General features: G+C 36.8%; 1 protein-coding gene across 2 annotated transcripts; it reads right to left on the bottom strand.

Moving 5' to 3' along the window:
- Positions 1 to 310: 310 nt before the first annotated feature.
- On the bottom strand, positions 311 to 16,294 carry LOC107886588 (cell polarity protein mor2). 2 transcript variants are annotated; one of them, XM_016810602.2, is made up of 19 exons: positions 16,120 to 16,294; positions 15,870 to 15,988; positions 14,356 to 14,474; positions 13,790 to 13,835; positions 13,472 to 13,544; positions 13,330 to 13,387; positions 13,012 to 13,107; positions 11,356 to 11,473; positions 11,002 to 11,268; positions 9,389 to 9,490; positions 8,844 to 9,201; positions 8,650 to 8,763; positions 7,101 to 7,732; positions 6,805 to 7,001; positions 6,313 to 6,359; positions 6,137 to 6,225; positions 5,086 to 5,205; positions 4,042 to 4,809; positions 311 to 3,597 (listed from the first exon to the last, which is right to left on the bottom strand). In XM_016810602.2, exons 2-19 carry the CDS (start codon positions 15,975 to 15,977, stop codon positions 541 to 543), a joined length of 6,369 nt encoding a protein of 2,122 aa, XP_016666091.2. In that variant the 5' UTR covers positions 15,978 to 15,988; positions 16,120 to 16,294; the 3' UTR covers positions 311 to 540. The 2 variants fall into 2 exon arrangements, with proteins under 2 accessions (XP_016666091.2, XP_016666090.2); XM_016810601.2 differs by having other exon boundaries at positions 6,137 to 6,359.
- Positions 16,295 to 16,951: the final 657 nt, after the last annotated feature.

The raw sequence follows: 16,951 nt of genomic DNA on the forward strand, positions 1-16,951 counted from the left end.
CTTCTTTAAAGGAATTTATATTAATTAGTTGACTGTTTTTTTCCTTGCAGTAATTACATCAAATTATTGGATAACAATTTCAATGAATTGCAAGTTTAACCTTTTTTTTAAAAAAAAATTTAAAAAGGAAAAAACCCTTGGTCCAGACGAATTGGAGAGAAAAGGTGTGAAACAAAAGGTAAAGAACATTATATTACAATTAATGAATTTTTTTTTAACACATAATTAATCAAAGTTAGCAAAATTATATATTTACATATTAACCCATTTTTCCATTACCATGATTATTCATGTCATCGTGGCTAGCATATAAGAATGGGACGGGATTATATAGCATATAAATTATACATGAAACTGATGGGTGGATACAAGGCATTGACCTCAAGGTATCTGCAATGGTTTGCCCTTCTTCCCTAAAATATTCTACAATTAACAGTTTTTTATGATGCCTTTTTTTACAAAGAACAGCATTTGAATTAAAGCTGAAGGTATAACAAAAAAGAAAATGAGAAAAATTGAAACATATGCAAAGCCAGTAGGTTATGGGTTTCCAATTGTGGTCACGAAAGGCACCAGCCTTCTATATTCCCTTCTTCGACCCAGGGCACAGCTATCGAGCACCCGCCCGAGGATCAAACGAGTATTTTGCAAAGCCACCTCTCTAGGTGTTGTACCTGACTCGTTGGGAACTGCTTGTGGAGCTGATGTTGAACCTATCCCGAAACCTGATCCTAAAGCATACTGTAGTGGCCCACTTCGAGCCTTAAATGAGGTCTGGGGAGCTAGCATCTTTTCATCTGTCCCATTTTCAAATGACCCAGACTCGTGCGGGTGTGAACCAGTCAATGAGCTACAGCTCTGCAATAGAGCTTCTAATACACTTAGTGCCTCCCAACACAAAGTGCTCTCCACTAGCTGGGATACAATAGCATACATGTGTGGGCTCTGAGCCGAATCCATGGGAGTGTGCTGGAGCAATGCCTTAAGCATGAGCAATATTACTCGTTGATATTCAACTGGACCTCTCTCCAGTAGCCGTAACAAGTGTCCAAAAGCCAGAGCTGAGTGCTTAGGGAACCATTCATTGCACAACAATGGTGAGACGCAGGCCAGGAGATTCTCAATGCTTGTAATCTCACCTCCAGAGTAAGCCATGAACACAGTAGCTAATTCATCCAATGATTCTGCTCGACACCAAATCGCAATGTTGGCAGCAACAGAGCAGGCTTTGTGGTGCTGTTGCTGGAGTGGTGAAGCTGGGCCCACCAATGGATCTTTGCTGAGCTGTAAGCAAAGCCAGGGTAGTAATCCTGTAATGTGCATCAGAAGCCTAGTCTCACGATCCCCAAAAATGGAGTCACACGAGTGCACTGTGATACGAGAGAGGACCTCAATGGCTACACCATGACTAACAGTGGACATGAGTCCTTTAAGCACAAGAGGCTGCACTCCTTCAAATGCAGGCAGATTGCCACTGGTTACCGGCAAATCATAGCCCTTAAATTCCATACGCTGAAGGTCCCCAATATCACTACTATCAAGCTCATCTCGAGGCATGCTGGAAAGGAGGACATTCTCAATTGTTCTGTCCCAGAATGATAGACGGTCAATCACACGGGAGAAAAGCTCCAGAACCTGGCAGTAGACATGAACAAAATCTGTGTGCATCATTGCCACACAACCCCAAAAGAGTTGTGGGTAGAGTATCACCTTTTCTGGCTCCATGTTCTCAACCATCACTTGTAATGTCAGCAAAATTTCCATGATAAAGCCCAGAACAGGAGGTATTGGATTTCCCAAGCATCTATGTAGACAACGAAGGAGTAGCACACATGTATCACTTGTAACACTAGGCCGTAATGCACGATATATCTGGTGAGAACGACAAGCAAGGTGTCTTGATGTGCACTCCATAGCCCATTTGAGCGCCTCAACACCCCAGGTCTCACGAAGATCTCCTTGGAAAAAGATTGCATCAACCATACTCTGAACAAGGGCAGAAAGAAGTGCAGCACTAGGAAGCTCAGTCCTTGTAACTGTAGGGTCCTCATTCTCCCACATCATGCTCCCTCGTTTTGACTGAACATACTTGATCAGACTAACAACCTGTTGCTTGTTCTCTCCATCACTGCTTTCAACCTCATACAGCTCCAAGTGCCGACCTGCAAGTGAGTATAGTAGATTAACAAGTAAATGTTGGCAGTGCTCCAGTACAATATCCTCAGAGCTGTCCATTGAAACAAATGTTACGTGAAAGAGCAGAGGTAAGTGCTCTCGAAAGTCTTCATCATTCTCGTATGCAATTTCTGCCAGTAGAATCAATGCTATATCTGCACGAGTAAGTGAGTGCTGCTGGTGCCCTTGCAAAGCTGACTGAAGTTCTTTAGCATTTACACCATGCATACCAACCGCAGAATGCAAGATATCTTCACCAGAATTTGGTGTGTCAATCAGGTAGTCTCCACTGTCTCGGGAAACATGGCGGCTCCGTAAACTTCCAGTGGAACTTCGAACCCCCATTAAAGGCCCTGACATGTTTACCAAAGCTGGAAGCAACTGACCTGACCTGCCTGCAGTTACAGGAACAATGTTTAATTCTGGGGGCATTGGACTCAGAGGGCCTGAGGCGCTTCGCCCAGTAACACCAGCAGTACGCCAACTCAGGCTTCCACTAGTATTTCTCAATGGACCATCAAGCGAACCCCGGACAAGTAATGGTGACATATGTGGCTGGCTGTCTGCAACAGATGCAATCTGGGCTGCTGCCGGCCCCTGAGAAAATTCCAAAATGAAATTTCCATTGGCATCACCCTTGTTTGCACCTGTCCCAATTGGTTCAATGCTATCTTCCAGCATCCGCTGAGATAGTTGGTAAACTAGGTGATCAATGGTGCGTTGTGGACATATACGTGCTAGATACAGGCTAACTCGCTTGGCAACTGAGAAATATGTGGCAAAAGCACCACTTATTTCAGCAGATGCATTTGAATCAAAATCCTCAATTCCTTTGGTAATCAAGAAATCTAAAACTGGGCTAATGTTTCGAGGCTTGCTGGCAATTGTGCTCCAAAGCTTCTCGATTTCATCAGGAAACTGATCTCCATGCCTCCATGTCACATAATAAAGACTTTTTAATAATCTTTCACTCCAACCAGAGTCCTTAAGTTTCCAAAAGTTCAGGTTTTCAATCCATGGAGCCATACAGGTTAATACCTGATGCTGTGCAATTATATCAACAGCATCAAGTTGTCTCTGCATTATCTCTTCACAGAGGAGTTGGCTCAATTCAGGGTGATCTTTGGCTAATTTGCATGAGAGCTTATACTGAAACTGCTGGTAGGAATCAGGGAGATTACCAACAACAGCAGCTCGATAGCTACCTGAGCCTTCCATGCCATCTTCTGCCCATTCGCGGATAGAGAGCGTCTCAAGCATCTGAAGGGCATCATCACGAATTTGTCTAGATGGGTCCACTACCTTGTAGAGGATCAGGCTCAAGAGCCTCTGAATTTCACATTTTGGTATCTCTTGTCTCATGTAAACCTCAGCCAGTATGCTGAAGTAGCCATCAGCTATAGCAGGATCAGAGTAATAGCACTGAAAATCATAAAGTTAATTAGTTCCTCAAAAAGTGCAATGATTAAATACAAAAATACAGTCAATGAAAAAGGACAATGCGGCATTTTACAAACCAAAAGAGAAATGTGTAGGAAAAGAAGAAACCCGAAATTTATGTATACCACAGAAGCTGGGATGCAAGGAATCACTACACAGAAAGTTGCAGAAATAGGAAAAGGATTTTAAATTTTTGTTTAAATAATTATTCAACAGAAAAAACTTACCAAACTCCCAACTTGTTTTTTTTTTTTTTTTTGCTTAGAAGATCTGTAAATCTAGCATAGGTATCATCAGACTACAGTATTAGAAGCTTAAAATGGTATTTTACTACTGCAATACTGACAGATCCAACAATCACACATTCACTTCATATTTGTAATGCATTTCTTGTTTGTCAGGATAAAGGTGACGATATCAACATACCTGATCAATGCAAGCAGGAAACAGATCCAAATTTGTAAGAAGAAGATTTTTCAAAGCTAATTTTGCTAAGGCAACACGATGATGCCCACCTTTATGCCTATCATGACCAGCGGCTCCACGCCCTCCTGTGTATTTGGAATAAGACAGGGTTCTCGGGTCAACTGGCGAGTAACCATATGGGGCCTTAGGAGCAGGCTCATTGAATAAACTATTAATCCAAAATATAACCCTGCCACTCATTTTTCTTGCATTGTCATCAAAACAAGGCCCATACAATAGTGAAGCCATTGCAGTCATTGAGGCCCACTGGATTGCCTCAACTTGTTCACTCAATTCTTTGTCAAATGAAATTTTGTCCACAGAATCCTTTGATCTGTGTTGCGAAGTCTTATAACGTTCAACTTCACGTCGATAGTCACTAACACCATCCTGTCCCCATGTACTTCCTAAGTCATCACACCAAGATAGAAGAAGATCAAAAAGTTTCTTCCGGTTTCTAAGATCAAATCGCTCTGATTTTGAATCTACAAATTCAGGTGCCAGAGATCGTAAAACAGAAGCAAGCGCATAGCGTAGTGGTTGTGTTTCTTGAAAACTATCAGCAGATGCTGCTGTAATATATTTAGTTGTGTCTTCAATAAACCTCAGATAATGGCGACGGAATACAGGCTTTCGACCCAAGAATCCTGGCCAAATATTCTCAGCAACATTGCGATAAATATTAGCAATATGGACTCGAAGATCCTCACGGCGTGTCTGTTTTTGACTCTGCATTCAAAGGGATGAGTACAAAAATTTGGAATCAATCTATCTATTCATAAAAGAAGAATGTCCTTTATTTGTGGATTGAATGAAAATAGATTTCAGCCCAAGTTGGATGGCTCTTTACCTTGGAACAGCATCACTTAAATAAAAAATCACAAAGAGGAAAAAGAATGCTCTAGGTAAAATATTAAGAAAAAGGTCCAAATAATAACCGACCTCCATGAAATGAACCAAACAAACAAAAAAAAATGTATGGAAGCAAGTAGACAATAGAAATACCTTCCACTTTGGTTTTCCCTCTGTTTCAGAAGAAAGCTCCTCAACAAAAGATGTGATTTCACTAAACATTATCTCACAAGATTCCAGGTGTGAGTGCCCAAGAGCCATGGTGGCAGCATGCTAAATCACCAGAAGAAAACAAATCAATTTTACACTCAAGATAGAAATGAGAGCCCTAAAGCAAAGATGCAGTATAATTATCTGAGAGACTCAGACAACTTCCATCCTCAAAAGTTCTAATGTTATGCAGGATTATAGGTTCAGGGTATACCTCTTAAAACCATGATGCCCCCCAGCCCCCCAAGGAGCCAGCCCCAAGATACACCCAATCCACCAATAGACAAAGTAAGTAGAATTTTATTTAGCATTAAGTACCGGTGTAATCTGTTGGACATATATATCAGTCTGTCCAGCATGTAAGCATATGAGTGCATAATATCAAGTATTTTATTAGGATACATGGAAGTACACAAGCATCATTCTCTTTAATCACAAATAATAGGGTTCATCATAATATTCTCATGTTGCCTCCCATTAAGAATAAAACTAAAGCAGCCCTAAGCAATTTGTCATCTACCATAACAAGTAATAATGTTCAAGGCAGCCAATGAGCAACCATGAAATGGCATTATAAAAACTCCTAGGATTCTTTCAATTTCTTTGTATTCTACTAAGAGTGAAACCAAAACACCTAATTTTGGATAGATCTGACAGCTCAGCTTTTGAAATTGGAAGAAAAGAATTAAATGGAATTCAAAATTACCATCACCCTATCTCCTCAGTGCATCATCAATAATTCTTTTACATATGAAAAACCTACCAAGAAACTCTTTTCATTGTAGCCATTAACATTGATAAATCACAATCCCAGTGAAACAGTCCAAACAATTGAGAGGAGCTAGTGGGACTGTATTACAAGCAAAAGCATACAGATTGCACTCAACCCAATTTCTCATGTTCTAGCAGAAAAAGTGTCTCGTGATTAGTGTACTAACATCATGTATGCATTAAACTCAAATAAAATAGAATGAAATCATTAGCATATACTCACAATGTGTGCTTCTGATCCAGATCTCAGAGAGGGAAAAATAAGATGGTAAAGGTCTCTGGTTGCAGATACACTCCCAGATTCCTTATTATCTGGTGGACATGAACATACAAACATTGCATACATGAGCCACTGATCCAGTTTGTTATCTACATCTTGAGATTGATTAGCTTTCCCACCTAACTCAGCAGGTGTAATATGAGCAAGACGATTCAAAACCTCCAGCCTGCCAAATCGTAACGGGTTAGAAGAGGATCGATGAATTCTTTGCTCTTAAAACTAATTAAACACAAAAATTTTATTTGAAAGCAAATAGGAATTAATAACTTCCAGTTTATTCCATTTGGCATCAAAGAAGAATAAGAGTAAAAGCAATTTCCAACAAAAATCCATGTTCACCGTACCCTACACTAACCATTTATTCTTTGGCAATTTCCTCATTTTCAAAAGCAAATTGCATAAATGCTAAATTACCCATCAAGTATCTAGCTCATTTAACGAACATAAAGCTACCATCAACTAACCACATTGAATCAGCATGTTTATATGCTTAAAGATAAAACAATGAGAACATCCAATCAATTATATGCAAAACATAGTGATATTATAACAAAAAATATTACTTGGCAAAGACATGTAACAATTATTCATAATTATCTTATTGCACGTACTTTGCATCTTGAACTGAGCTTGGGCAAAGTTCAGCTGCATATTTGACGAGCTCACTAAGACACCTTGCCCACCTGTTCTTATCAGGACTCTCAAATATTATAGACTGAAGAGTCACCTCAGGAGGAATTGTATCAGATTCTCGTCTGTAATCAAACAGACGACCAGAGTCCCAGTAACAACACTGAACTATGTCCTCCTGCAATATTTAGTTTTAATTTCAGAATACATCACATTTCATAGAAAAGTTGAAAAGAATAATTAATATACAGGAAATCATAAGATAAATAGAGCCCACCCCATGTTCTTCCAGCACATCAATTATAAATATAGGTTCCGCTTCGTATCTTATGCTATGTTCTGGCTGCTTCGAAAGTGTAAGGTCTCGTATGTCATTCCTTAAGGCTCGTACACAGCGCAATAACTCCAATGCTGTGTGACGAATTTGGCTATCCACGGAACTAAGGAAGATGAGGCCAACTGCATCTATCTCCGATGCACGAAACTCAATAGCATCCCCTGATTGATGGAAAGAAGACTTCTTGAATCCAATGTTTTGCTGCACCATCTGCTTTGGATCTTGAGCATCTTGTGCCAGTTTATCATCAATAAGACAAGCTCTCCAAAAACGCATAAGTTCTAACAGTCGCCCCAATGATGTTTGAATCAAAAGAGGGAATTCATCAGGTAATCGGAGAATGAAGTTGGCCATTCCTCTCATAGCTGCAAAGCGACGATGAGGAAGGTACCTAACAATCCGATTCAGTACCTGAACTGCTTCCTCACGAACACCAGGATCAATGCTTATCCCATGTTGAGGTATTATTTCAGTTATCTTATCGCTTCGGCCAACTTCTTCAATTAGGTAAGGTATGCACTTGAGCACTGACCGGAACAAATATCCTTGAGACTTTTCTTTGGTTACAGCATCTGGAAAGCATAGAATTCAAATGTTAAGTGCCCTTGCATCCAGATAAGAGGTAAATGGATGTGAAAAGTGGAAACCTAGCATTTATAGCAGCACTAGATCTTCAATAAAGAAAACACTCTACAGATACTCCGAGTAAAAAACGTAAAATAGAGATATTTCTTTCACAGCAGATGAGTACAATAACAGAATTCACACTTTCGTTTAGAACACAGAATATCTTAATTCTAGTAAAATGTCCCATCGCCAGATTTACAATAGGTTCTCATTCTAATTTCGTCAACATATAGAAGAAGAAATTCTTCCAATTGCAAATAACTGGTAAAGGTTCTAGACTACAGAGAACAGAAGTCACTTAACTGAATTAATTAGCCTTTGATTATTTCAGTCTTAACACGACGTAAAATTGGCCATCTCTAATATGTTCTCATGAATTATCTTGCCATCTCTACTAGAGAGTTTGAAGAAAAATAACCCCAAACAGGACCTAGAAGATGAGCAAATGGTACCTTTGACAATAGATTCAAGCTGCCTTAAATCAGCTTGGTTGGGGCAACTGATTTCAGCAAAAACAGTAGCCAAAAAACTAGTTCAATCTAGTTTCATACGTGATCAAATTACTGCCTTACATTAAACTGAGGCTGTTTTCACAGACAATTCTCACAATTCAAGATTTGTACGTCTTCAACCCAAGATTAAACAAGTAAATTCATAGAATGACAATAACAGAGCAAGGAATTTTTATGCACACAAGTATCTTTATCTCAAAATTACTCAGCCATTAAAACATTGGAATACAGGAGCTTGACTGATCCATAAACAAATAATAAGAAAAATACAAAAACTTAAGATTACTGTCCCTTTTCACTTCATCTGATAAGCAGACAAAATTCTAAGTTAATTTTAGGGTCGGAATTACCTATTGTTGTCCTTGAAGAAGTCAGAAGAGCCAGGCTATATGTCCTATTGCAGGACCTTAATATTGACTCAATTGCAGCCTTTACTTTAGGTATGTAGTGACCAATATCGTGACCTGCTCATACAAATAAATAGGATAGTGATTCGCATGAAACATATGACAATTATTTGCATTTTAAACCAGTTATCAATTACCTTTAAATATTTCCAAGCCAACACGCTCACTTGAAGGAGACATAACAATGGCAAGCAAAGCACGCAAACCAATAACTTTTGCTTCACTTGGGCTATCTTGCTTCAGCAATTCTAAGATCATATGGTTCATGGCAAAATCAAGGTTATGTTCTGCTATAGTCACACAGAATTCCACCAGTTTATCATGCTGTACATCTTGAGTTAGCATTCCTTTCCTCAAAACTGTTAAGAGTTGGGAAGTAACACTATCAAGGTAATCCCATATACGATTTGGGGGTTGGTTAGCTGCATGAACACTCAAATAGAATCTCAAAACTCTATGAAGACAGTCTAAAGCCATGAAACGATGATTCTTGTCCTGCATAAATAGCACCAGATGCTTTGTTATAAGTTGAAATGGAAACTTGTAAATATGATCAGAGGTCAGGGCCCACAGAAAAGCCAGAGGGTAAAAGCTTAAGAGGACTTGTCAAAGTCAACCAGGTGACCATATGTGTGATATGTCCATTACCCAGGGCCCCAACTATATATGTAAGGAAACGTACTCGTAGAAGCTTGTAGAGTTGCTCCATGTGAGAGCTTAAGTTGCCCTGGAATATTTGTGGATCACCAAGACAGAGAAGAAGAGTCACCAAAGGATAACCAACCTAATACAGAGAATTTTTATGTGAGAGAAAAGATAAATTTGATTTAGAGAAACATGCAAGAAAACTGAAGACAGTGTTTGATTGTCATGTCCACTAAAAAGTTGAAAAATATAAAGGATATTATCATCCTAGGAACAGGATGGCAATATTATCATGTACCATCTGTGTTCAAACTTCAGTGATCAAGAAAAATCATTCGAAAATATAAGGAAGAGTACTTTTAAAATAGAAATGTCACATTCTAAACTAAATATGGACAAGCATAAATTGAAACTAGGTTCATGAAAAACAAAAATAAATCATAAGTAAAAAAAATAAAGGAACAAAAGTTGTTATGGCATCTAGGCATGCTAAAGAACAGAAACTGTCGCAATCCAATATGCAGTAACTAAAATTTGATAGGATAATCATGTATCCTGAATGATTTCGTTTCACTCATACTCTCAAACGTCCAGTTCTAACAGTCAAATACATTAACCAATGGTTCGTATCATCAAACATCTAACCAATTCTTAGATAAAAATGTCAATAAGAAGCATGAGATGAGACCAAGCTTAATGAGAAAAAAATTATAGGTCTCTATCATTTTTTTCATTTTCCATTTAAAAAAGTAACAGATAGCGTGAACCTATTGACTTGTTTCACATACTTGTAAAATTCTTTCTGCTGAAATGAAATAAAAAGAAATATACAGGTAGTCAACTCAATTGAGAGGCTTAGCGAACTTTACTCTCACTTTAGCCAAGCATTGAAATTTAAAAATAACTAATTTTATACTTTCATTGTCTACCATGAACTTTGTGGGGAAAGGAGTAAGAGTATCTTTCAAATGAAATAAAAGCTACTCCGCCCCAATTAACTTGTCAAATTTTGACTTTTGACTTATTATTTTACATTTATTAGTGTTGATAAATTTTTTTAAAAAAAGAATATTTTTAACAAACTTTAAATGAAGTAGTTTTTCTTATATTTTTTATAAAATTTAATTCATTAAAATATTAAAATAATAGGGGTCAAAGTTTAAAATATTTGACAGAAAGTCAATTGTGACAATTTAGTTGAGACAAAAGGAGAATGTGACTGCTCTTTACATTAGGAACTCAGGAAAAAAAACCTTAGGTTTTCTCTTCCTTTGGAAATTCATTCATGAGATTCCGTCTAAACTTTTTTACTGCCTAATAAAGAAGAAAATCCTAAGATCTATCAATAGTAAAGTGGAATCAAAACAAAGTTTAACACTGTAATATCTCCTTTACTAAATAACACAATTTCGATTTTATATCAAGAGCAGATTTCATTTTTGCCATTGTAAGCCCCACAGGCATTTGATTAAAGATTAGTCAGTTGTCCTGTTCAGAATTTTGAACAATAATAAATAATATATATTTATTATGTAGTAAGTGTTCCTTTTTCTCTGCCATGTAGTAAAATTACAGGCAGACCTCCATGCTTTCATTTCAAACACACCCAAAAATTTTGAAATTCCTAGGAGTAGATAAAGATGCTCTTACAGCAATATGTTTGCTCTGTTTGTCCATCCAATGCAGGAGATTCTCTCTAATTTGCCCAACAGCTTCATACCACAGAGTGAGTGCTGGCTCGACACCAGTAGGAGGCCATTGATTCTTCCCACTATCTGCAAGCGGTGCTAGGATACTTGAAAGCATGTTGCATAGTGCATGGTAAAGCTCACTTTTCCGTTTATGTGGTGCACGGGTAAGAGGGTTTGCTTTGGCCACAAAAGAGGCCGATGCATTCAATCCTCCCTCAGTCTTAACCTGGCAACAAACTAGTGTCATACACTGGCCCTCATGACATCTGTTTCTTCAAGGGAAAAAATGTATAAAAACATATCATTTCCATACCCCTAGTTTCAGGTAGCGCATCCCATTTATAATACTAAGGGTCTCACTTCTGGCAACACTACTGTCTATCCGACGAGTATTCAATTCCATGAAAAAGCGCTCAGTTACAGAACTAAATCTGTGAAAGAAACAGAAAGAGAATGAATATGCGTATACATACGACTAGAATAATCTATTAAAAAAACAATTCTCTTTTGAGGGGACCAAGGACTAGTGGCACTGAAAGCACTTAAAATGTTTTCTCTTCTTCTTTTTGTTTTCTTTTGCCAGAGATAAAACACACCCTTCACTAAAACAAAAACTAACACAGTAATACTCATGTGGAACTTTTTATAACTAATACTCACACACCCTAAATCTCCCATACTTAAAATGGTTTTTAGATGTAGTAAATCCATCATAAGGGAAAGGAGAGGGTGAGAGCACAATAGCACACAAGAATGCAGAAAGGCCCTAAAAAGAAGGGGAACGATATGACGCACAAAAGGAATTTGTGGAATGATTCAGGAATTGCAAATTTGTTTGAGAAAGGACACCTAAGAACCATGAAAAATTAAATGTCCTCACTATTGTGCTTTGTTCGCAATGAATTGCTTTATAGATTTTCACTATACCAACATAACTTCTCAAATGATATCATTAGCATAGTGCTTCGGAAATAAATGAGAACAACATCATCAATAAGGCCCCAGGAAAAGAAAATAACACCATCTTTCAAAGACTATAAAAAATACCAATAGCATTCTTCAAAATCTAGCAATAGTTTATAAGCGCACAAACATTGATCTCTTTATTTCTGAAACTAAACCATTAAAATATTATACATATTATTTCCCTCACTAGCATGAATGATATCTGGATTCAATGTTGTAACACTTAATGAAATGCGGTGACATAAACAGAAGGAAAATGATGCATCTCCACCATTACCATGAGGTGAAAGAAAGTAACAAGTTAGCTGTGGCATTAATTTAATGATAAGAAAGATTAAGAAACCATGAATGATGCCCAACTCAGTTATTCACCGTTGTACGGGTTACATCAAAATAAAAATAGGTTGAAACGAGAAAGATTAATGTCTAGGAAAATAAGAATGACAAAGAAACTAGGAAAAGATGTTCAACTCAGTTTATTTGCCACATAATTCCCCAGCTAAGTGAAAACCATATGTTACTTCCATGCATAGGATTCCCGAGAAAAGTAACAGCTAACCAAAATGGCTCACCAAGAAACACTTCCCTTCATCAACTAATATTACCTTTCCCTTTTAGTACATGAAAGACGTATAGGACCCAGGACTACATGATAGAAGGTGGTTAACTCCTATCCCATTATCTTAAAACCCACACCCAAAATTCTTAAATTTGAGACCTCCAAGATAAATTTCAAGATCTTTCACAGAAAGGGGAAAAAACTCTCAAGGCTTAGCCACAAGGATTACCCGTTGTAACATTATCAGTACCATTTTCTGGTTTACAGATTGTCAAAATCTAAATCTTATGCTTTCAACCAATGGAAAGGGGGAAACATCATCGTATGAACTGCTGTTTAAAATATCCTATCTTAAAGTAAAAAATTCAGAAACCATTATAGCAAGTATAAAATCACCAACATTTCTGTCAAAATTTTAATGTCACCAGAAAACGACACAGCTACCTGATCCGAGATAAGGCACCCAGGAGTTGAGCAACTAAGTCGAGGAGAAGACCCCGCAAATCAACTAGTGAGGGATACTCGACCTGGCTAACAACCCTGCAACAAAAATTTATTGACTTCAACCCAGTCATCCAGCATAAGTAAATTGTTCAGCAAAAAAACTATCAACCACTTTGGTATCATATATATCAACTACTACGCTAAGACTCAAAATTCAGTCCATCATTTTTCAAGGGCCAAGCAGTGATAATTGATGTATTTATATATAATATTAAAACTTGATATAAGCCAGTCCAGACTCATCCTTAGCAGCCTTACCTGTCAGCATTAATTAGCCAATCGAAAACAAAATTTTCAAGACCAGACCAAAGCTTCTCTGAAATGAAAGCATACCTCGTCATTCAGTTGTGAGAAAAACAGGTAAAATTGAATAAAGTAAAAAACAGGGAAATGAACAAACCAGTAAGTCCCTCTTGTGGACAGCACTCAACAAAGCGAATACAAGCTGAGCAAAAAATGCACTCGACAGCAAGCTGCTCACCAAGGAAAGACACCATTCAACTCATAGTGAATTAAGCAACAAAAAAAAAAAAAAGAGCATCATCAAATTCAGAAAAACTAAGGCAAATATCATTTCAGAGTGGTTTCTGTCTAACACTTATTTTCATTGTCATTTTTTAACTACTTTCCTTTTTCCAGGGGGAGCGGGTGGAAGGGAGTACAATCTTCACAAGCCATTGAATGTAATAAAATCTATAAGCTATTACTGCATACAAACCTTTCTTTGGAATGTAGATGCATCATTTGCGCCCTTTGGGGATTCACTGCAAGCAAGATCCCAAAGCAAAAGTAAGAAAATGAAATCTTACAATTGCAAAACAATTAGACTCAATGACTCTGTGCCTTCATAGAGTGGCATTAACGTCTCACCAGTTAAGAGAAAACGAGAGATGATTGATTAAGGATTTTTAACTACAGTTTTTCATAACAAGCAACCAACCAGGATATAACCCTGATAATGAGCCCGGTTTGTTGTTTGAAATTTGATGTGATGGAAACAGTTTAAGGAGATAGAAAACTGGCACTGTATATTAGTAGCATCTTTGCACATCAAAGAAATTATAGAAGCACGACCAATAGAAACTTCCATCTTATCGGACTTTTTAGGGCTATCAAGATACCTTCTCAACCTCTACTGTTGTCCCTTCATTATCATCAAACTACAGTGGCTAAAAATAATGTAGGAGACAGATATTTTCAAGACATGATTGAGAACTAAAGAGCATTTGGAGATAAATGTTTGTATTAAGGGAAAAGAAATGGTAAAGAAGCAAATGATACAACCTTTCTCGCCATCTTAGAAGAGCTTCTAGAAGAGGAACAGGTGTGTGTCGTGCAACCATAGCCAACGAATCTAGCACCTGCTCATAGGCAGGGTCAGATGGTCGAAGATACTGTCCATCCTGCACATACAACAGGAAAGAACATAAAATGGGATAAACATCGATCCACAAGGACAAAATCACCATTCATTAGTTAAAAGAAGGTAATCAAGTTTATACTTTGGTAATATGTTACTACTAAAGTTGACAAACAAACAAAACAAGAGGCAACCTCCCACACCAACTTTCCAACTCTTGCTCCCCATCATATGTTTAAGTAGAGCTGTCAAAAGTTGACTTTAAAATAAACATCAAATCTGTTCAAACCCAAACCAGGTAGAAACTGATTTGACCAAAGAAGTCAACAACCCAACATTGAAATTGAACTTGTTTGACTTTAGAACCAAACAAATTGGACCTGAAGCGACTTGAACCTGAGGTAACCCAAGCCAAAGCCAACCAAACCAGCCCAATTGATAATTCTATGTTTAAGCAAACTGCTAATCTTTCTAAATGGAAAAGGGATATCCTTTCTATATCATCCTTATCTCCTTGACTTATCTTTATTACACCAAGAACCTAAGTCCTAATAGAATATTGCTTTCTTGAATGGCAAGGCAACAAACCATTACTAAAGATGAATGATCGATGGATTAAATAAAGAATAGAGATGAGTACAAAAACAAAAAGATGTGAGCCTCTAATATTTTAAAACCAAATTAAAGTGATTCAGAAATAATCTATGTTTCTAACAGTGAGATGTTCAATCACCAAATACTCGTTAAAGGTCAGCACATAAGGAGAATATCTAAAAACCCTGAGAAGCAAACTCGAACAGTCTCTTCTACAAAACCATGTTTGTCATAACCTTAGCAAAGTTTAGGCAGGAAGAACATCTATCAAATTGGAAGGTTATGAATCACTCGCCAAGTCTCTCTCTCTCTCTCTCTCTCTGATTTTTTTTTTACAACCCCCACTTGGGGCAAAATAGCTGGCTGCTGACATGTCAGCAAATTCACTAACTTCATCAAACCACCAAGTCTAGTCTAAACTCGCTTAAGCAAAACCAATTAGCATCAGATTTTATTCATTAACAAAGAGCAGCTCCTGATCAAACTCATTCTAAGTACTAAAGTATGCTATCAGATGAAGAACTCATTGATATCCAGTACACTATTTACAAACCAAAATCTAAAGATGTTTACAAATTTTCAATTTATAAACAAACAGCATTTCTCTTAGACCTCCTTTAATATTCAAATCCATAGAAGGTATGACACTAAATGCCACCTCACTAACATTTTTAGCATAAAAGGGCTTTCGGAATAAGAACAGAAAAACATCATAATTTAGAAGTTGAAACAAGAAAAAAAGGCACACACCTTTCCAACACATGAAATCATGATTACTATAACATTCAAGAAAATTAAACATTATGCCACTGAATGATTTAATAGGAGAACGAGCGAAGAATACCTGAGCCTGAGCTGTTTCGATTCGGCGACGAGCTAGAGGAAGAAACCGCTGCAGCAACGCATCTACAATCAACTTGGCAGCACTTCCTGCCTTCATTTTGTCTCGCATCCGTTTTCAACCTACAAATTCTCGAAACAGCAAAATAAATTAGGGTTCAAAAAAGGATTACTACTAGAAATCATAGATTCCACGAGCAAAATCATATGGAAAATTGAGGGATCAACATGAACAGAAGAAGTGGAAGTAATACCTGGAATTAGGGTTTTAATTAATAATAAGACATTGTAGTTTCCAGAGACAGAGATAGAACTCAGAGAGAATCGAGTGTCGCTCTTTATTTGGCTGATCGTGATGGACGAAGATTGAACACTTTGAGGTGACTAATTATAAATTTTGGGGGACTTTTTTCAGGTTAATAACATCGTTAATTCATTATTAAGGAAAATTCCAAATTTCTTAAATACAGTACTAGTTTTGTTTTCATTTTTCCCCCGTTTGATATTATTTTGGTAATTTTCTTTTTTCCTCCTCTAATATTGTAGGATGAAAATCAAAATTTTGAGTAGTGAATCACTAAGCACTACTGGGCTTTCGAATAGCTTGGATCCAAAATTAATTTATATTGTTTGTAATTTTAGTTTCACATTGTTATAAAAAGTAAATTTAAATAATTTAATATGATTTCACACAAAAATACGTCTTTAAAACTAATTATTTATAATAATTCATGTAATATCTACAATATTAAAATAAAAAAATTTTATATTAAATTGTAAGCAAAACGGAATTTAAACACCTAAATACATCAGATTAAGAATATTAAATGCACTACAATTGTTTATCATGGTATTGTCATTAATCTTGGTTTCAAGTTAATTTATGACACCAACTTAATTAATACTAAAAATTCTATCATTAGCTATATACGTGTAGAAATAATATATTTAGAACACAAGTATACGTTTAAAAATAACATGCAATAAAAAAATTTGTGTACTTTGAAGCTAATAACAATAACATATATATAATATATACGGATTGAAATATGCCATGTGTAAAAAAAAATTGTGAAATAATACTAA

Source organism: Gossypium hirsutum, chromosome A03 (assembly GCF_007990345.1).
Source record: "Gossypium hirsutum isolate 1008001.06 chromosome A03, Gossypium_hirsutum_v2.1, whole genome shotgun sequence".
Taxonomy (NCBI): Eukaryota; Viridiplantae; Streptophyta; class Magnoliopsida; order Malvales; family Malvaceae; genus Gossypium; species Gossypium hirsutum.